Genomic DNA, 21,693 nt, shown 5'->3' with positions numbered 1-21,693 from the left:
ATGACTTCAAAAATTACTTGGGTTATCAGCCAGATGGCCACCACTGGTTTGGGTGTTAGGTTAAAGCACCATTTCAGTGTCTTCAGTTGTTCCCAACAATGCTCCGGGTCCAGTGCCACCATCTTGTGACTGCAACTCCCGACTGACCAGAAGTCAGAGATAAAGCTCACAAGCTCCCAATGCAAGTGATGAGAGCCTTGTCCTGGCCTCACAGACTTACACTGAGAAGTGACCTCAAACACTAGAGTGATACGGCAGGTCAACACATGCAGAAGACCGACCAAAGCGGTGCTGATAAGAGAAGACAGCAGCTGGTAAGTATAAGACTAGGGGCAGAGAACGTACAATAGTGGCACCATTAAAGGTTTAAATTATAGCCTTGTTTGAAGATATTTAAAAGGTCAGAGATATACTTTTAAGGGGATATCCCATTCTATAAAATTGCTGATATATCACTAAAAATAGGTATTCAAAATGGTAGCGGTCCAACTCAGCACCACATTGCCTATTAGCTGTTTGAAGAGACTGAAGCAGTGCTTTGGGACAATGCTGCAATTTTTAGTACTGCCGCTACTGAAAGTATGGTATTGGGTGGTATAGGACAGTGTAAATAATGAAGGGAACACAACGAAGGAACATCACAGTCCCTCTAAATAGCTGATAGGTAGGGGAACCAAGAGTTAGACTCCCATTGATTTAATACAAACACCCTATCCTAAGGGTGGGCCTTTAATTCTAAAGAACCAGATAACTCCTTTAATAGGTAGTCACCTATAAGTGCAATTTTTTTGCATATAATTAGGTGAAAAGCAAAACTGGATAATTCTTGTAAGCTAAAATGTCGGGTAGACCGGTGGGCATAACTCACCCTCCTTTAGACCAGTCTGTATTTGCTGATGTGACACTAATGGTGATTTAGGGCGCATTACCAACCAAAGACAATCAGCGCAGGCTTTTTCTGTAATGGAGCTTTGATATATCATCAGATTCCTGCAGTTTCTCGAAATTAATCAATCAGGCCGCACAATCTGCTTCAAGTTTTTGATTGGTTCGTAAAAGAAAAAAAAAAGCATTCCTCCAAACTGTTCAATAATCCATTTGCCATTAAAGAGAGAACGTCTTTTGGAGGGGAAAAAAAAAGCACAGAAGCGAAGACTGAGAAAAGGGCACGAGGGGTTTCAGTCTTGATTTCCGAGCTCTCGTCGCTAAGCAGTTTTCAGTAATAATAATCATTTATTCCCCACGCTTGCATGCAACATGTCACAAACCTCTTAATTATTGCCTCCTACAGTCACCAATTTGGAGCTTTCTTTAAAGCCTTAGAAAAGTCCTTCAAATTCTGCCATCGTCTTCATGGATAAAGAAATCAGACGGAACGTTTGAAAGAATATATACGCAACTGGATTAAGTCCGTGACTAATTACACTAATTATTAAGTACGGGTTTAACCAATTATTATTCCTCTAGCTGAAGGTAGGAACTAGATGTCATAAGAAATAATGGGAACTTACTTGGATATTGGATTGACGCTTGCTTCGACGATTGTCAAAACTTTACAATTCTTAATATTTTCTGGAAACTCCTGTATACCTGTCAGTAAGAAGAAGGGATTTTTAGGTCATATTTTTCCACATAATTCAGAATAATGGATTAAATATGACAACAAAAAAATAGTACAAATTTCAACCGGAATCCGGAATCCATGATCGAATAATTATAAATTTACCTAACAAGTATTAAGGAAGCTGCGGATTGAGTTTTGGCTCAGATTTGCATATGTTTGTGCACCAGGACTGTAAATAACAAAGTATGACATTGTCCTCCCACACAGAAATAATTAAAATATCTTAACCCCCCTCCAAAAGAACAGACACATTAAATTACAGTGTAGGAGAAATTGCTGCGGTTATTAAGATGCCATTGTAGGACTACGCAGTTTGGTTCTGGTGCCAAACCAGCAAGGGATTACATCAACCGTGATGCGACTTCTGTTTCTCCCAATGAAAACCTTCCAACCACGGGGGAAAAAATTACATGGTCATATTCCTTGTAGTATAGCGGAATACTAAAGTCATCATGCAAAAATTGCACAATTACACCCGTGACTCACTGATTAATCTTAAGGCTACTTTCACACTGGCGTCGGAATCTCCCTGTCGCAATGCGTCGGGGAGAGATTCCGACGCTAGCGTTTAGCGCATTGCACAATGGAGGCAGTGGATGCATTTCTCCGGCGCATCCGCTGCCCCATTGTAAGGTGTGGGGAGGTGGGGGTGGAGTTCCGGCCGCGCATGCGCGGTCGGAAAAAGCGGTCGGTCAGGAGCAAAATACGTTACATGTAGCGTTATTTGCTCCCGACGGTCCGCAGAAGCACGACGCATCTGTCGCTCGACGGATGCGACGTGTGGCAATCCGTCGCAAATGCGTCGTCAATACAAGTCTATGGGGAAAAAACGCATCCTGCAAGCACTTTTGCAGGATGCGTTTTTTCTGCAAAACGACGCATTGTGACGGATTGCAGAAAACGCTAGTGTGAAAGTAGCCTTAGGGTGCAATCAGACGGCCGTATAAATCGGAGCGAGATCATAATCCAGTGCTCGGACTGGCCGGTGGCCCTCCCGACCCAAGAGTAGATATACATGAATGGTCACACTCAGGTGGGGAGAGCCGCCGGCCAGTCGAGCATCACGCTGCGATCTCGCTCCGATTTATATGGCCGTCTGAATGCATCTTTACACAGTTTATCAGCCCCAAAACGCCTGTTGATACCAAGTACAGGCGCTCGGTCCACCCTTGGCGTGGTCAAACATTTAAGTGCACCTTCCCGCCTACTTGTTTTGTTATGATTGACAGTTCTGGCATCATTTAGCCAGAAAAGGATGGAGCTAGGTAGAAAACAAGCCAATGGGAAGGTGCACTTAGATGTTTGTCCACGCCAAGGGTGCACCAAGCGCCTGCACTTCGTTTCAACAGTCACTGTGTGCTGACAGACCTTCTTTAAGTAGATAAGTACACAAAACAGAACAGGCTTACAAAAAAGAATAAAATGGGCACCGCAATTATGGTGCTTTTTTTTCCACCCCGGACACAGGTTAGATACTTTTCTAAATGACTTTTGGGCCAATATTCCATAGTTTGCCAAGAATGAGGGACACTGCGGCATAGCCCGCTGTCACCTGACTGCGGGGCCTCTGTATGGCTCCTCCCCGGTCTCTCACGGGGTGACGGCGCTTTGATTGGAGGCCACGCCGCCGGGGGGCGGGGCCTCATTTGAAAAAAGGGGGTTGGCGCCGATTTGAGCTTCCGGATCCTCTCACTTGGACCCGGACCTGTTTGGGGCTGCCGGCGCTATGGACCCGCTCCAGGAGGCGGTGAGACAAAAAATCAGCAGGGAGGGTAGCGACTGGCTAGCGGCACTACTGGCCGCGAGCGGCTCCTTCCCTGCAGCGAGCCAGGCGATGCCGTCGGGCGGGCGGCGTTCTGGCAGAGCCTCCTGGCCACCGGCTCGCCTGAGCCCGCCATTAGTAGCAAAGAGGAGCGCGCGCGGCACGAGTGTGCGCGCTTCCTCACACGTGGGCAGTAGACAGCGCGGCTCAGCAGCTGCAGTCGGGCAGGTGCGGGAGGGGGATTTGAGACACTATTCCAGCGCCGCTCCTTCAGCGGTTAGTATTGTGTGGGAAGGGGCTTCACAGCAGCAGACGCTGAGCACCATAGCCGGGGCAGGTCCCACAACTGCGATTAACATGGGCGGCGTACAGGGGTCATCCGCATCGTCACAAGAGGTGGAAGGGGTAGAAGGCTCACAGGAGCTAATTTCCCCGACACCACAGCCAATGGGGGAAAGCAGCAATGACACGGGGAGAGGATGGGGGACATTAATAACAGCCCAGCAACAGATACGTTCTGCATCAATACTAGGGCAGCAAATAGTAGGAGGGCACGCAGGAGCTAGAGTGGATTCCCCCTTTCCCTCTTGCCCAGTGATTTTTACAACACCACCTTCTTTAACCCCCGGGGGACAAGTAGTGACACCGCAGTTATCTGTAGGAGCGGGAGAACATCAGAACGCTTCAGCAGCTATACCGCTGGTGGCAACCGGTGTTGGACCTCCCACGCAGGGTGCTGGCACCTCGGCTCTGGTTGGCGTTCAGAGTGCGGGTAACCGCTCCGCGCGCAGCGTATCCTCCTCCTCGTCATCAGGACACTATAGACGACGCAGAAAAAGGCGTAGGGAACACTACGTTAGCAGGGGGCATTCCCACAGGTCCAAATCCAGTCGCCGAAGCAGACGGTCTAGGTCATCGAGGTGGCGATCTCCATCATCGTCGGATAGTTCTTCTAGCAGATCTCGCCGACATGTTTCATCACGACGCAGGTCCGCATCCCGGGGGGATCGGCGAAATGCAGATACCCAAGGAGTTGAGGAGCAGAGTCGCCCGGAACCTAGCATGCAACCCGGTGAGTACGCTTTTACGGGGGCCTGGGGCGGCGACAGGGGTACGACCTTGAATTTAACGGACGCAATCCCGCTTGGCTCAGGCAGTGGGAGGATTTTTGTAAATCCCAGGTTACTGCAAGCGGCACCGCCTAGACCATCTATCCCCCCTCCCCGCCCGGACATTTACAAGGATGGACTTTTTTACGGTGTTCCACCCTTAGGGTCGCACTTAGATATCAGCGTGAAGAAACAGATTTGGGCTAACGAATTCATCGATATTTGGTCCCTTGTATCCACCGAACAGCATTCGGTGGACAAGGAGAGAAGGATAGGCGAAAAAGTGTACGACAGGAAACCGAAAGTAGCCAAAACTATTAACAATTGGCTTCAGGCTTTCGCAGTTCTAGGGTGTGTGATGGGGGAGAAGCACCCGGAACGTTGTTCCGAGCTTTTCATTTATCTAGACAGTATATACAATTCCTACAAGTCACACGGCGGCTCGGCGTGGTGGAAATATGACGAAGATTTCCGCCGCCGGCTAGCCATTAACCCACAATTGGGGTGGGGGGTCAAAGCCACAGATTCATGGTTGCGTTTGATGATGGCGCAAAAAACTCTGCAGCCCTTTCTCGGGTCCCCCGCCGGCCCGCCCAATAGTTCAGGGTCAACAGTGGTTCAAAGACCAGGCACCTGTTGGCTCTTCAACGAGGGTCACTGCAAATTCTATGGATTATGCAAATCTAAACACGAATGTTCTGCGTGCGGGGGAACCCATTCGGCTTCAAAATGCTCCAGACCCCCTCAAAAAACGGGAAACAATAAGACTCCCGCGGGGGGTGAACCATCTGACACCGGTGAACGCAAAAAACATGGAACCATGGCTGGCCAGATACCCCAATAAACCGGCGGCGGCCCAACTCAGTTTTGGTTTTTCTTTTGGTTTTTTCATCCCCTTCGTTTTCTCGAGTAAACCCCAGTCGTCCCCTAATTTAAAATCTGCTAGGGACTCTCCAGCCATTCTTTATGAAAAATTGAATAAGGAAATTCAAGCAGGATGTTTTTGGGGGCCATTCGACGCCCTCCCATTTTATAACTTGAGGGTTTCCCCATTGGGCATAGTTCCAAAGAAAGAACCAGGAAAATACAGGCTGATTCACCATTTGTCTTACCCCAAAGGCAGCTCGGTGAACGACGGTATCCCGGGTGACGACACTGCGGTAACATATATTCCTTTTGACAGAGCTGTCGAAATGGTCAAAAAAGCGGGACCGGGCGCCCTTATGGCTAAGTCTGATATCGAATCCGCTTTCCGGCTGCTTCCGGTTCACCCAGATTGCTACCACCTGTTGGGAGCCATGTTCGAGGGGCGATACTACTACGACACATGCCTCCCGATGGGATGCTCAATTTCCTGCCATTATTTTGAAATGTTTAGCACATTTCTGGAATGGGTCGCTCGTAAGGTCACGCGTTTGCCATCAATTACGCACTACCTTGACGACTTTTTGATAGTAGGCCCGGCCAATTCGGGATCTTGTTCCCAGGCCCTGGCACAGTTTAAGGAGGTCATGTCCCTCTTCGGCGTTCCCCTGTCTCCGGAAAAAACGATTGGCCCGGTTCCTGTAATCTCTTTCTTGGGGATTGAAATTGACTCGGTTGCCATGGAGCTCAGGCTGCCCCAAGATAAGATTGTAAAGCTTTTGGATCTAATCGACGGTTTTTTATCGGTTGGTAAGGTCTCCTTAGTCCAAATGCAATCTCTCCTAGGTTCACTGAATTTCGCCTGTAAGATAATGCCAATGGGCAGAATTTTTTCTCGCAGGTTGATCTTGGCTACGAGAGGCGTGAGGCAACCTCACCAAAGGATTAGAATCACTGCTCAGCTGCGCAGAGATCTGATCATATGGCAGCGTTTCCTCATTTCTTACAACGGCAAAACATGTTTTCAGGAAGAGGAATGCGTTAGCGACAGCTTGGGGCTTAATTTTGGGTTGGCGAACTCGGCAGGCTTCAGCGTTAGTTTTGGGGAGCAGACGTGCGCGGGTTCGTGGCCTGATTCCTGGGTTTCCAGAGCATGGCATCAGGATCCGGTTTTAGTTGAGTTGTTCCCTCTGGCAGCGGCCATGGAATTGTGGGGACGGTCTTTATGTAACAAGCGTATCAGAATTCAGCTCAGATCAGCGAAGGCTATACATGCCATTAATTGTCTGTCATCTTCCTCCTTACCCGCGGTAAAGGTCATAGGCTTCACGGTGTTAAAATGTTTGGAGTACAACGCTTGGATAAAGGCGAGCGCCTATGCCTCTACGAATGATGAATTTACGGATGTTGCACATCGGTTTGATCCACAGGTGCGGTATGGCCGGCAGCCGAAGGAGCTACAGCGAATCCTGGAATACCCTCCTTTGGTCTGGGATGTCCCGGAGAATTGATTCCCCTGATAAGGTCTTCCATCGCTCCCTCCACCTGGAGAGCATACGGTAAGGCATGGGATGAGTGGTGCAGCTTGGCAGCGGAGAAACCGGTAGGTGCTTCAAGCTCTATGAGACTTCAGGTTACGCTGGCTTTCCTGGCTCGGTTACAGGCCTCGGGGGTTTCGGGAGTGGTAGCTCGTAATCGTCTATCCGGGGTTGCTTTTCATTTTAAGCTACGTGGGTGGCCCGATTCGACCAAACATTTTTGATTGGGCAGGTACTGAAGGGCTGGCGTTGGGAACGTGTGCAGAACGACCAAAGGAGGCCCATTTCTTTTCAATTGCTATCTAATTTGATCAAGGTTTCAGTTAATGTTTGCGACTCTGTTTACGAAGCCACTCTGATATCGGCGGCTTTTGGCCTGGCTTTTTTCGGGGCCATGCGGGTTAGCGAAATACTTCCCTCGTCCCGTTGCAGGACTGGCGGCCTGCAGCTGGACGACTTGGTGATTTGCGACGACGGATTGAGGGTGAGGGTGCGCAAATCCAAAACTGATCGGGAAGGCAGGGGCACTTGGTTCCCTCTTTTTGCTATCGGAGGGGCGGTCTGCCCTTTAGCACTGGTTAAAAACTTCATGCAGGTCAGGAGTAGCGGGTCGCAACTGTTCATTCACGAAAACGGCTCCCCTTTTTTGTCATGTCAGTTTTTGGCGGTCCTCAGGCACGCTCTGTCTTGTCTGGGTTTGCCTGCGGCAGACTTTGGTACCCATTCATTTAGAATCGGCGCAGCGACCGAAGCCTCTAGGGCGGGGTTTTTCGAAGCGGACATTCAGAGGGTTGGTAGATGGAGGTCCCGCTGTTTTACCAGGTACATCAGGCCTGAACTTGTCATGTAAGATTTTTGTGGCTAAGATAACACTTTTGAGGATGTCGCGTATGTTTTTATCGCCGCTTACCCTAGCTAACAAAGCTTGTGTGTGACATTAATGTTGTTCTGTTTGTTTTAGATGGTATGCGGTCCAGCATATGGCTGGTGGGCCATTCGTTCATCTATTGGGCAGCACGGCGTGCAGAGCTGCGACCAGGAGGTCGATCGTTGGGTCTTGCAGGAATGGACGTTATTTGGCGCGGTACAAGGGGACTTACCTGGTCTCAAGTCCTTCCGGAAGTTGTGCGTATTGCAAGAGTCGCGTCTTCGCCGACAGTGGTGGTTATTCACGCCGGAGGGAACGACCTGGCTTCTTTTCCTCTTGCGGAGCTGTTGACCCTGATGAGAGCCGACTTGAACAAATTTCCTGGTTTCTTTTCAGCAATGCGTCTAGTGTGGTCGGAGGTGGTTCCCAGATTGGTCTGGCGTGGTGCCAGGGAGCTGAGCGCCATGGAAAGATCTCGACGCACATTAAACCAGCGGATATCCCGATTCATTAGGTTCAAGAATGGTGTGGTGGTGAGGCACCACCGGCTAGAAGGGGATAATTCAGGTTTTCTCCTGCCAGATGGGGTTCATCTGAATGACGCCGGCCTGGATATATTCCTGGATGGTCTTCGAGAAGGGGTGGTTCAGGCGCTCCATTCTTTGGGTGGGTCGTAGCTCGTGGTACGGGCTACTCCGTGGCGGAATGGGTGGAGATTATGGTGGTGAGGATACCTGCGCCGGGAGTCCGGAAGGCAGACAATCTCCCTACACCCGACTGGTTGGCAAATTTTGCCGGTTTTAAGCTGCGACCCAAATCTTAAGCCAAAAGAAAAGATTCAAGTTACAGGAACAAAATTATTTCATAAAATAAACAAGTTATTAGTTTGAATTTTCTGGTGTGGCGTCACTTTGTGGGAGAATATTATCGCGGGTCTCGGCAGTCTGGATAAATAAATCCTACACAGTTTCTCCGTACCCATCGCAAAGAGAATAGATCACCCCACGCTACAAAAATCCTGGAGTGGCCACATGGGCAGACTCATGTCCTTGCCGGACTCTGCCGGTAGATTTCAGAGTATCACTTTTAATATCACTATTAAGAAATTAGTTTTTGCCCCAGAGGTCTCATTAGCACTGGGCATAAGTGTTGGGGTCATCAATATAAAAAGCCATATTTCCAAACTCACTCCCGATGATTACTCACAAGAAAACGGAGCGTGACTGCGCAACAAATCCCATGGTGTAAAGACAGGATGCTGGAGACCCTAGAAAGCCATCAGAGGAAAGGAGGATTTCCTCTCCCATCATTAGACCACAATAGGTTATCTGAATGTCATCCCTATACTTAAGTATCCGCCACTAGATTCAGGATTTAGAACATTTTGCAAAACTGTATAAGACATACAAAGATATTCTTCACTGATACTCTATGCAGAGCTTTCTGAAAAACAGAAAAAATATAGTCTCCTGGAAAGAGAAAAAATACAGCTATTGGCGTGATAGGTTGGATTTAGGGCCGGCACGTTTTATGTAGCCAGGTGTCTTCTCGGAGGGTTCGCCTGCATTCGCCTATATGCATGGATTCTTATAACCAGCCCTGGAATCTGTATAGGAGACGATGGGTCATGAAACTCCTGGGAAATAAAGATCGACATAACCTACCACAAACCTAATGAGCAAGAATTATATGTGTGAGATACTGGGGCTAGGCGTCCAACTCCACTCTATTAGTGGTCAACCACTTCGATATTAAAGCTTTATATACATTAACATCAGCGTGTATGTCTGACCACCTATCTGAAGCGTATCGGGGTCCCAGATTCTACTCTGACAAGTGATGTTGGGGGGAGTATCCAAGACAGATGGGCAACTGCAGGTCATTGCCAGAACGGCTCCGCAACACACTTTGTAGTTTACAGAGAATCTGTCAGTAGGTTTTTGCTATGTAAAATATCGGGGCAGAGACCCCGATTCTGGTAATGTCACTTACTGGGCTGTGTTTTGCAGTTTCAATACAATCAGCGTTTTATGAGCAGAAGATTATCACTACAGGACTAGCAGCCTCATGCCTCCTAGTCCATCCACACCCCTATCACTGATTATCAGCTCTCTGTCAATATACAATGTACACAGAAAGCTGTGATGTGGGTGAGGCTATACACACAGCTCTGCTACCTCTGCAGCAGAGAAACGTGTGACTATCGTAACTGATGCATCCAGAAAACTAAATGATAGATTGATGGAATGAGGCTCTCTGTCCCTACACTGTGCTGCTGTCAGATTACATAGCAAAAACCTGCTGACAGATTCCCTTTAAGTTCATGACTTGTAAGAAAAAAATACTAGGGACATATACTGCTAATATCCAACTTATTAACCCATTCCAACTGTGACATCGCTTTATGGCTTGGCCATTGACTTGGGATCCTGCTGCCTGTCCTGTGCGACATTAGTTTACTCATTTTAGAATTTGCGCAGTCACACTAGTCAGCTAGAACTGATCATCTCTGTGCTCCAGAGAGACATCGGGAACGCTCCGGTCAGTCGCTGGTCTACTCCATGGCTAGCATCAGGTTTGACACCCAATACATAACAACTGCGCCTATTGTGAAAAGTAGCAGAGTGGAAATACTTCCAAGGAGCCATCGGAGATATAAACTTGTAGAGCTCTCCACTATGTGTTACTCCGAAGTGTACGTTCATCATTCTGTCCAAATAAGGATGCGGCACACGCCGAGCTCCAGTGCCAAAACGGCTGCACATAACGACAACGGCCGCTCCTGACTGGCTACTTACACTAACGAGGAAAATGATGATTTACAAAAGCATCAGTAGTGTCTGATAGATGGTCATCGAATAAAAACGAGAAAACTGACAAGAGGGATAAAAAAAAAAATCTATTCTTGCTGGGATACTTTTTAAAGGGAATCTGCCATGGAGTTTTTGCTATCTCATCTAAGAGCAGCATAGTGTAGGGGCAGAGACCCTGATTCCAGCAATGTGTCACTTACTTTACTGGGTTCAGCAGTTGTAATTCAGTGTTTTTAGATGTCGCAGAGCTCAGAAAGCCGACCCACCCACACCACAGCTCTTTGTGTACGTTGAATACGGACAGTGAGCTGCTAATCAGTTCTGGGGGCGGAGTTTGACCAGGAGGCACATGAGCTGTTGTGCGATCAGTGATAATCTCCTGTTGATAAATCAATTATTGTATTGAAACAACTGCATGTAGCCTAATAAGAGACACATTGCTGAAATAGCAAAATCCTGCTGACAGTTTCCTTTTACGCTGGTGATGAGCTTAGGAAGGGAGAAATGTCCAGCCTAGCATACCCTGGTCTTTATAACAACCATTATGGGGGTTCTTTAGCAGCATGCTGCCTCCGAGAAAGAAATAAAGTAACTTAGCAAATATACAGCTTTAGGTGTAAGCAGAAGCGTAGCCACCGGGGATGTCAGAGGGTGCAGCCACCCCGGACCCTCGCTCTGAGCGGCTCATTTGGAGCTACGTTACTTTTAACTATCAGCGTATGAGGTGCATTACACTGTACGGGCCACAGGGAGCATTACACTGTACGGGCCACAGGGAGAATTACACTGTACGGGCCACAGGGAGCATTACACTGTACGGGCCACGGGGTGCATTACACTGTACAGGCCACAGGGAGCATTACTGTACGGGCCACAGGGAGCATTACACTGTACGGGCCACAGGGAGCATTACACTGTATGGGCCACAGGGCGCATTACACTGTATGGGCCACAGGGCGCATTACACTGGACGGGCCACAGGGTGCATTACACTGGACGGGCCACAGGGTGCATTACACTGGACGGGCCACAGGGTGCATTACACTGGACGGGCCACAGGGTGCATTACACTGTACGGGCCACTGGGAGCATTACACTGTACGGGCCACAGGGAGCATTACACTGGACGGGCCACAGGGTGCATTACACTGGACGGGCCACGGGGTGCATTACACTGTACGGGCCACTGGGAGCATTACACTGTACGGGCCACAGGGAGCATTACACTGTACGGGCCACAGGGAGCATTACACTGTATGGGCCACAGGGCGCATTACACTGTATGGGCCACAGGGCGCATTACACTGGACGGGCCACAGGGTGCATTACACTGGACGGGCCACAGGGTGCATTACACTGGACGGGCCACAGGGTGCATTACACTGGACGGGCCACAGGGTGCATTACACTGGACGGGCCACAGGGTGCATTACACTGGACGGGCCACAGGGTGCATTACACTGGACGGGCCACAGGGTGCATTACACTGGACGGGCCACAGGGTGCATTACACTGGACGGGCCACAGGGTACATTACACTGGACGGGCCACAGGGAGCATTACACTGGACAGGCCACAGGGAGCATTACACTGGACAGGCCACAGGGTGCATTACACTGTACGGGCCACAGGGAGCATTACACTGGACAGGCCACAGGGTGCATTACACTGGACAGGCCACAGGGTGCATTACACTGTACGGGCCACAGGGAGCATTACACTGTACGGGCCACAGGGAGCATTACACTGGACGGGCCACAGGGTGCATTACACTGTACGGGCCACAGGGAGCATTACACTGTACGGGCCACAGGGAGCATTACACTGTATGGGCCACAGGGAGCATTACACTGTACGGGCCACGGGGAGCATTACACTGTATGGGCCACAGGGAGCATTACACTGTACGGGCCACGGGGAGCATTACACTGTATGGGCCATGGAGTGCATTATACTATACAGAGTATGGGGTGCATTATGCTGTACAGAGGACTATGTGGGGCTATTACAATATTTGGAGGGTATGTGGGAGCCTTTAAATTGTATGCAAGCAATTATACAGTGTGAAGGATTGTGTGGGATCCATCATTCTGTGTGGAGGCTATTGTATAGTCTGGAGAGGTGTGGGGCCACTATATTGTTTGTAGGTCCCCATAGAATGTCTGCAAGGACAGGGTCCTCTCCCCTCTGTACCAGTCTGTCACTGTAAATTTCTTTACTGTAAACAATATCACTCTGTATGTAACCCCTTTCTCATGTACAGCACCATGGAATTAATGGTGCTATATAAATAAATAATAATAATAATTTATTTATACTGCATGAAGGGCTGTATGGGATTGACAGTTGGGGATCATACTCTATTGGGGTCACGATACTTCTCTGGGACAGATGAGGGGTGGGGTTGGTACAGTGGGTCTTCATACTATGCTTTGGAGGAAATCACTGTAGGGGTATCTTTGAGGCTGTGGGGCACTTTTGTTGCCATCATACTTTACGATCTAGGGCTCCAGTAGGAGAAAAATTAAATGACACACAGTACCACAGGGTGGGCGCAGTAATAGGGACACATACACATAGTATTGGGGTATCAGCAGGACTAGGACGGTGCTGAAAATATGAGACATGAAATGTTTCTTTGTTGTAATTTCTGCAGACGAGACCTGGTTGGAGAAGCAGTCATGTCGGTCTGGGCAAGATGGAAAAGACGGGAAAAGTGAATGAACATCAGCTGTAAGTCACCATCTATAACAGTACTGTAATCGATTATATGTTCTGCAGCACTGGTATCTACCACTGACCATATAGCGGTAATATCAGTGTTAGTCTTTGTATAGAGATTTCTTTTAGCAACAACGCGGTCATCTGCTGAGGTTCTCCTACATCCACGGTTAGTGGGCACCACCATAGTTGTAATCAGGGTTTAGGGACCCACTCAAAAATTATGTCCCCCTCCCCTGAACCAAACCTGTTGCTACGCCTCTGGATGTAAGGCCTCATTCAGATGTCAGTTTTTTCATATACGAGGGATATCCATGGTTTTCATGACTAGCACTTGTACCTGTGATAGTCTATGGGGCCATTCACACGTCTCTGATTTTATGTGGACCAAGCAGACTGTGGAAAATTGCAGAGACGTGTCTGAATTTCATCCAAGGTCGGATTAAAAATCACTAATTAAAGTCTATGGGTCCGTGAAGATAAATCGGACCACAGTCAGATGCCATTTCAGTGCTGACTGATTTTCACAAACTGTCACATAGGAGAATTGTTTTTCATTAAGTATAGGTAAAATGGCTGACACTCGGACCATGCTGCGATCAAACTCTGATCAAAATAATTTGTTCGTTTTTCTCGTACATGAAAAAAATGTGACGTCTGAATGAGGCCCAAGCAATCTCATAGAAGTGACCCATTTCTTCAGATGTCATTCTAGTTGCATCTCAGTTGCCTTAAGGTACCTTCACACTGAGCGACTTTAGAACGATAACGATAGCGATCCGTTGCAGCGTCCTGGATAGTGATATCGTCCAGTGTGACACGCAGCAGCGATCAGGATCCTGCTGTGACATCGCTGGTCGGAGCTAGAAGGCCAGAACTTTATTTTGTCGCTGGATCACCCGCTGACATCGCTGAATCGGCGTGTGTGACGCCAATTCAGCGATGTCTTCACTTGTAACCAGGGTAAACATCGGGTTACTAAGCACAGGGTCGCGCTTAGTAACCCGATGTTTACCCTGGTTACCATTGTAAATGTAAAAAAAAAAAAAAACACTACATACTTACATTCTGGTGTCTGTCGCGTCCCCTCGCGTCATTTAACCACCTGTGACTTTACTCATGATATATTCAAGATGTCAACTCTGCTGACTGGGAAATGCTCTAGTTCTGAGGCCTTGTAGGCCAAAAATAAAGTATAAAGTAATAAAGTATAGGTAAGAATGTAATCCCTGGAATAGGGAGAGCCGGCCTTACAGACATTTTAGCCCGGCTTGTTTATTTTTCTTGTCCTGTAAAGTGGAAAACTGATCTGCAAACGTAGATAAAAAGTAAGTGAAACCCAGAATAATGGCGCACATGCTGAGCAGCTGCATAACGTCAGGCGGCACCTGCACCTTCAGCCAACACTTATCCTAGGTCTCATTATGGTAATTTATCAGCATTGGACTTCCCTCAACTTTATACTTTTTGTCTAAAGAAAACTCTAATTTCTTTTACCCTCTCATGATTGATCATTCATTGTCATCACATAGAATACACCGATCCGACACTAAACACCCTACCGTGATACTGCTCTCTTTTGCAAGAAATGTATTGATAGAGCAGGAATCTGCCAAAAAATTCCCACAAATTGAAAAACCCAAAAGGGAGGTTTTTTTTTTCTTTTTGGCGGGTGGAGAAGATATTTAAATATTTAAAAGGGTCGTCCAAGCTTGGAATACAAGTTTGTAGACACTATGACTGCAAACTCATGAATCCTATGCAAATCACAGGCTGAGAAGGTTCTCCAGTGCCAGGATAGGGCGGTCATTCCGACTAGAAATGACTGGCCTTCCTTCATACATTCGCATTGACTGAGGCTGTCTACGTCTAGTTGGCACGTATGACACTACTCACTGTGCACGCTGTGAAGATTCACAAGTCTGCAGTCACATAGACTATGATGACCTCCACTGTTCCCTTCGCTATGACATGGACTGAGATAGTGGAGTACAACGCTCGGCTATTTCACGGAAATAATGGAGTGGTGGTGGACATTTCCAGCCACTTCTCCCTTCCGGCTGAGCATTTCACAAACTTGTTCAATGAACTGCTGGGGGCACCAGCAATTGGACCCTCAATGTACAGTTAGTGATCACCCATCTTTTGGCCATAACCATTTGATGCTTGTTATATGTTCCTACTTCCAATTAAGATATTTCACAGTCAATATTGGAAATTCAACCCTTCCAAATAATTTTCTCTAACTTCACCATTCTGGGAAATATCAAGAAAGGACTTAAACTTTCCTTCCTGATGAATCCGCTTCTGACGTTGGCCCGCCAAAAAACTTGTGTCCTATGTGTCACCAAGATCCCCTATATAGCGCTATTAGATTCTAGGCCAGAACTCTGCACATCAATAACAATACATATGTCATGCATAGTCTGAAAAAAGACCTGGGTGACAACCCCAGTGCCCACGTTGATGATATATGATAGATATAATTGGCACTAAAGCGTGAAGGCAACCAAGGCGGCTGGATGGAAAGCGTAAAATACCTATTATAAGGAGAAATGGTCTTTAGACAAAGTATCTGATCAGATAGAAATATTCCGGCAGCGGCAGCACTTAGGCTCTTGTTCATACACCATTCAATTAACTTGTGAACGTACTTACCATTCTTGCTGACATCTAGTTCCCTGAGATTAATGAGATTTGCTATAGATGCTGGCAATATTGTTAGGTCATTGTCTGGCAAACTCAGCTTGTGCAGAGACTGGCAGTTGAATAGTTGCTATTGAAAAAAAAAACAGAGAGAAAAATGGCAGTCAGCTTCCATTTTCTACTTCACAGCTGATGGTGGGAACACAGAGGACAACACAATATGCAAAGGAACAAAGAGGGGTAGGGTTGCAGGACTTACGATGAAGCCGTTTTGTACCATTAGAAGTGACTGCGCGTCTCGCAGACCTCGGCTTCTCAAGACGTGATTTTGCCCAATATCATGGAAATTAAAGGTTATATATATATATATATATATATATATATATATATATATATATATATATATATATATATATATATATATATATATATATATACATATACACACACACACACAATATGGAGAGGAATAAGCACAGACGGTGGCAGAAGGAGCTTTTATGAATAATTGTGTTATTCGTTTTTATGAATCAATAATACACATGCAAATAATAAACTTTGCAATACATCTTATCACAGAAATCTGCTTCTTTCTCCCCCAGGAGTTATCAATCAGTCTCAAAAATCTCAGTTCGTTGGTAAAATGTGTCTTTAGCGAACACAGATTTTTTTCCATTACGGAGAAAAGAGATGACCATTGGTGCTCACTACTACCCCATCTGAGCAACATGATGTAAAGGCAGAGACCCCAATTCCAGTGATTTGTCACTGACTTTACTGCCTGCTGTAGTTTTGATTGAAAACTGTTTTTTTTTTATTTATTTATTTTACCTGTTTATATTTACGCATGATTATTGGTATCATTACAAGTTTTGTTAAGTCCTGCGTGACTTATTTGATCAGAATATATTTGGTAATATGTTATGGTTTTTTTGTATTTTCAAAATTGATTAATAAAAATAAATTGAGCATAACTACTATAAATAAAAACAAAACTTTTTTTCTACTGCAGATCTAGAAGTTCTCTGAATGCAGGGCTCTGTATAACCCCACCCACACCACTGATTGGCCGCTTTCTGTGTACACCGTGTATAGGCAGAAATTAGAGGTGGAGGGACTATATGGCAGCAGGTTTCCTAGTTCTCTAGTGATGATCTCTTGCTGATAAAACAGTGTTTTTATCAAAACTACAGCAGGCAGCCCTGTAAGTGACACATCGCTGGAATCAGGGTCTCTGACAGTATTTGAGGTTTTACACAGGTCTGCCAAGAAATTTATGATGGATTCAAGACTGGCAAGATGCCCCAATAAGAGGCGAGTCTGTAGGCTACCCATGTGGCATTGTGAAATCTATACCAGCTATGAGCAGCTATGAACATGGTTCTGCTCATGTAAATGTGGCCTTCTACATGGAAATGTGCAAGGTGCACGTGCTGTGATATCTCAACATCGTACCATGTGATACTTTGTTAATAAAATCAGTCCTGAGCCCTTTTGCAGAACACGGGCCCATCCTCGAAGAATGTGGAATGTGCTGTGCCGCATGTTTACATTGTTTCCATAAATCACATTACTCCCCAAAGCATGAGCCAAGCCGTCATCACCTAACCCTGACACTGATGATCTCATATTACGTTATCTCTATCAACACGGCCAAAATAACACAGCATCAAATTCATAAGAAAACACAAACCCTGCACGTGCAAGCGGCCCTCATACCATGTACATAATGTACGGCACTAATAGTGCACAGCAAAACACCAATACGTAGAAGGCAGCTGAAAAACACATATCAGGAGGTTTCTGAAGTGTGGGAATAAACCAGAGACATCACAGCAAACAAGCAAAGAACATATTGTGCAAGCTCCATAACGTCATCCTTGTTGGATTTACTTCTAGGACTCCAGTGCTGTGAGGCACCAGAGCCCACCGCTGCAGCTATTCCAGAGTCAAAGAAAGCTGGACAGTTCCTATGTTCTGATATACTGATGGTAGATATCATTAGGGACGGGTATGCCATGAATTTCTGGACAAACTGAGCTCCACAAAATGATAGGACAAAATGTACAGTGGTTTGTAAAAGTACTCATCCTCCTTGGCATTTTTAGTGTTTTGCTACGTGGAATTTCACTTTTTTTAGGGTTTCCATCGGTTCATGGAAAGAACATGACTACAATTGTGAATACGGTATTTGGGTCTCTTTTTATTGTGAAGCATCACCCCCCTAAAGTCAGTACTTTGTAGAGCCTCCTTTTGTGGCAATTATAGCTACAAGTCACTTTGGATAAGTCTCTATGAGCTTTCGACACCTTGCCACTGGGATTTTTGCCCATTCCTCAAGGAAAAACTGCTCCAGCTTCTTCAGGTTTTATGGTTTCCTCTGGTGAACAGCAATCTTCAAGTCCGACCATAGATTCTAAATTGGATTAAATTATGGGCTTTGACTAGGCCACTCCAAAACATTTACACGTTTCCCCTTAAACCACTTGAGTATTCTTTAGCAGTATGCTTTGGGTTATTGTCTTGTTGGAAAGTGAACCTCTGTCCCAGTCTCAAATCACTGACAAACAGGTTTTGTTCAAGAATATCCCTGTATTTTGCACCATCCATCTTCCCCTTGACTGGGACCATTTCCCCTGTCCCTGCTGTCGGAAAACATCCTCACAGCATGATGCTGCCACCATCATGTTTCACTGTGGGGATGGTGTTCTTGGGGTGATGAGCTGAGAGAGTTTGGCACCAGACATAGCATTTACCTTGGTGGCTTAAAAGTTCAATTTTGGTCTTGTCTGTCCACAGCACGTTCCTCCATACATTTGGGGAGTCTCCAACATGTCTTCTGGCAAAACTGAAAACAAGCTTTACAATTTTTGTGTTTAAGTTTCTTTTCTGCACAATCTTCCATAAATCCATCTCTATTGAGTGTATTGCTTATCGTGATTGTATGGACATATACTCCAGTCTCTAGGGACTCTACAGCTCTTTCAGAGTTACCTTTGCTCTCTGTGGTGCCTCTTTGATTAACGCCCTCCTTGCCTGGGCTGAGAGTTTTGGTGGGCGGCCCTCTCTTGGCAGATTTTTTTGTGGTACCATGTTCTTTCCATTTGATGATAATAAATTTAACGGTGGTCAGAGATTGGGTTCTAAAAAAATCCCAATGTACGGAATTTCTCAAGAACTTTGTCCCTGACTTGTTTGGAGATCTCCTTGGTCTTCATGGTGTTGTTTGCTTAGTGGTGCTAATGATGTCAACTCACTAAAAGTGAAGGTGGCACAAAATTTACTAGCTCCACTACATTTTGCTCCGGTCATTGGTGCCTCAGCCAGGGACAGTATGATAATTAAAAAAAAATGGGTCCATGGTAAAAGTGAGAAGAAAAAAGAAAAAAAAAAAAAAGATTTGCACTAGCCAGGGCAGCCGGACTAGTGCAGTCTTCACTTCTGCTTCTGTGGCTAACCAAGTCTTATGTCATCACGGGGCCTAGTGTCAACGGCGCAGAAGATGCCGGTGCAAAAAAGTGAAGACTGCCCTGGTGACACCCACATGGAGGTCTGGACTTGAAGCTGGACTAGGTTAACAGAAATCATTTTGTACAAGTCTAGTCCCTAGGCAACAAAAACGTTTGACATTTTTAATAGCTGTTTCTGTAGTTTTAGACCACACATAATACTTCGGTATGTTGCCAATATAATACGGTCACATACAATCCACACACACAAAAAAAAAAACACACACAACATAATACTCCATTAATAAGGATTTCCCCAATTTTGACCCTACAAATACGTTGGATCCTACGAGTGGCGCAATTTAAAGCTCAAGGGCCCCAATGCAAAAGCTCCAACGGGTCCTCAATGATTGCAAGTCTGTCATAGTATTAGTCTTTTCCTATAGGCCAAAGGGACTTTTTGATTCCCTTAGGCTCCAGGGCCCGGGTGCAATTGCAATCATTGCACCTATTGTAGTCCTCGGATCCCAACCTCCTTTGTGCCCCAACTCTACCCTCCTCTTGTGTCCCCGACTGCTTTAGCCAAATCACTGGCCCCTGTATAGTGTGCGCATGTACAGCATGTGACTGGCTGCAGGTTGGGCGACTGATGGATGGGACATCATCCATCACCAAACCAGAAGCACTGGCCAGTTGGGGTATTCAATGGATAATTATTTTTAATTCTACTCGTTAATTCCTAATGGTAGGTCCAATCCTGCAAAACTCTGGAAAATCCCTTTTAAGCCTTCGCATAAAAGTATTGGTAAATTTCCCAAAAACACAATGGTAACCACCTATTTAAACCAGGTTATATTTCTCCTAGGGTTCCAATCCGCTGGGGGTTCCTGATTAATCAGCACCTTTAGGTTTTTCGAGCCTCTGGTCACAGGACATAGATCATGTCATGTGTCACTTGTCTATAGTCAGTACAGTGATACACAAGTCTCCACCCGTGAGGATGCATGTAAAGAAGCTGTGGAGACACCATCACGTGTTTCTCGACGCAAGCAGTGAATAGCCAGGCCTTTCCCCGGGAAGGAACAACCACGGGAAGGGCAGCATCCTATGAAGGAAAGCCACCTATGCCAAGCATGGTATCCATCCACAGACAGCTGTCCCGATACAGCTGTCTGTGGATGGATACCATGCTTGGCATAGGTGGCTTTCCTTCATAGGATGCTGCCCTTCCCGTGGTTGTTCCTTCCCGGGGAAAGGCCTGGCTATTCACTGCTTGCGTCGAGAAACACGTGATGGTGTCTCCGCAGCTTCTTTACATGCATTTGCATATTTCCCATAAGGGATGGGGGCAGTGTTCTGGAATCACTGCGTTGAGAAACACGTGATGGTGTCTCCGCAGTGTTGGATGTTTTGGTCTCCCCGAGGCCAATCATCTGTGCCTTTATAGCCTTTCCACCCGTGAGGATACCTCATCATTCCTGTTCAACACCTATACCCCGGAGTGACACAGTGTGACACACTTATTGCCAAAGTAAACTCATAAATACTACATGACTTTATATCTTACTATTCTTTGTGACATTTATGAGTCTTCCGGCCTTCAATTTAAAAGGGTTTGTCCACAGAATAGGTGATAAGTTACTGATTAATGGGGATCTCATCATCAGAACAGGGAAGTTTTATCACCTGTGGGAAACTTATATTACCATTACAAAATGGTGCAGCAGGTCGGGTGGGCGGACTGACGCTCCATTCATTCCCTATAGGGCTGTGGAACAACAACAAGGGCAGAAAAAGGCAACTCCATGGGAATGAATGGTGCAGAGGCTGAGCGCGGGCACTGTCGCTCCATTCTAACCGGGGTCCATTGCTATACGTTGGACCCCCATCACTACGTTCTGGGTTGACCTACAAGTCAAGTTTCAGAATGAGTCGATTAACTCTTTGACTGCCACACACACACACACACACACACACACACACACACACACATTATAAGGGTCAACATTATGTAATAGAAAAAGAAATCTAATAGCAATGACAAAAGGTTGATCCGTCAGCTGAATGAACGTTTAAGGGAAAGTTCCTTCCCGATCATTGCCCACTATAAACAACCAAGAAATCAGCCAAAAATCGAGAAAATGTTTGTTAGTCAGCTGGTCGCATCTTTTATAATGGAGGTAAAATGTACCAGAATCTCAATTTGCAGACACCGTTCCACGGGGTTTCCTCATTCTGACATTCCGGGACTGGCTTATCACTCTCCACAAGGAGAAACCTTGCCTCTTAGATCCCAGTC

The 21,693-nt window shown here is 46.4% G+C and overlaps 1 protein-coding gene across 4 annotated transcripts in view; it reads right to left on the bottom strand.

Moving 5' to 3' along the window:
• ERBIN (erbb2 interacting protein) overlaps positions 1-21,693 on the bottom strand; it is a 224,618-nt gene that overhangs the window by 70,812 nt on the left and 132,113 nt on the right. For all 4 annotated transcript variants that reach the window (XM_069749531.1, XM_069749537.1, XM_069749549.1 and 1 more), the window contains exons 5-6: positions 15,958-16,075; positions 1,512-1,590 (exon numbers count right to left, since the gene is read on the bottom strand). In XM_069749531.1, the coding sequence (XP_069605632.1) occupies positions 1,512-1,590; positions 15,958-16,075 (197 nt within the window). The remainder of the gene's footprint in view (positions 1-1,511; positions 1,591-15,957; positions 16,076-21,693) is intronic.

Source organism: Ranitomeya imitator, chromosome 1 (assembly GCF_032444005.1).
Source record: "Ranitomeya imitator isolate aRanImi1 chromosome 1, aRanImi1.pri, whole genome shotgun sequence".
NCBI classification, from domain to species: domain Eukaryota; kingdom Metazoa; phylum Chordata; class Amphibia; order Anura; family Dendrobatidae; genus Ranitomeya; species Ranitomeya imitator.
The sequence above is the reverse complement of the archived record's forward strand: the minus strand, read 5'-3'. Positions and strand labels throughout refer to the sequence as shown.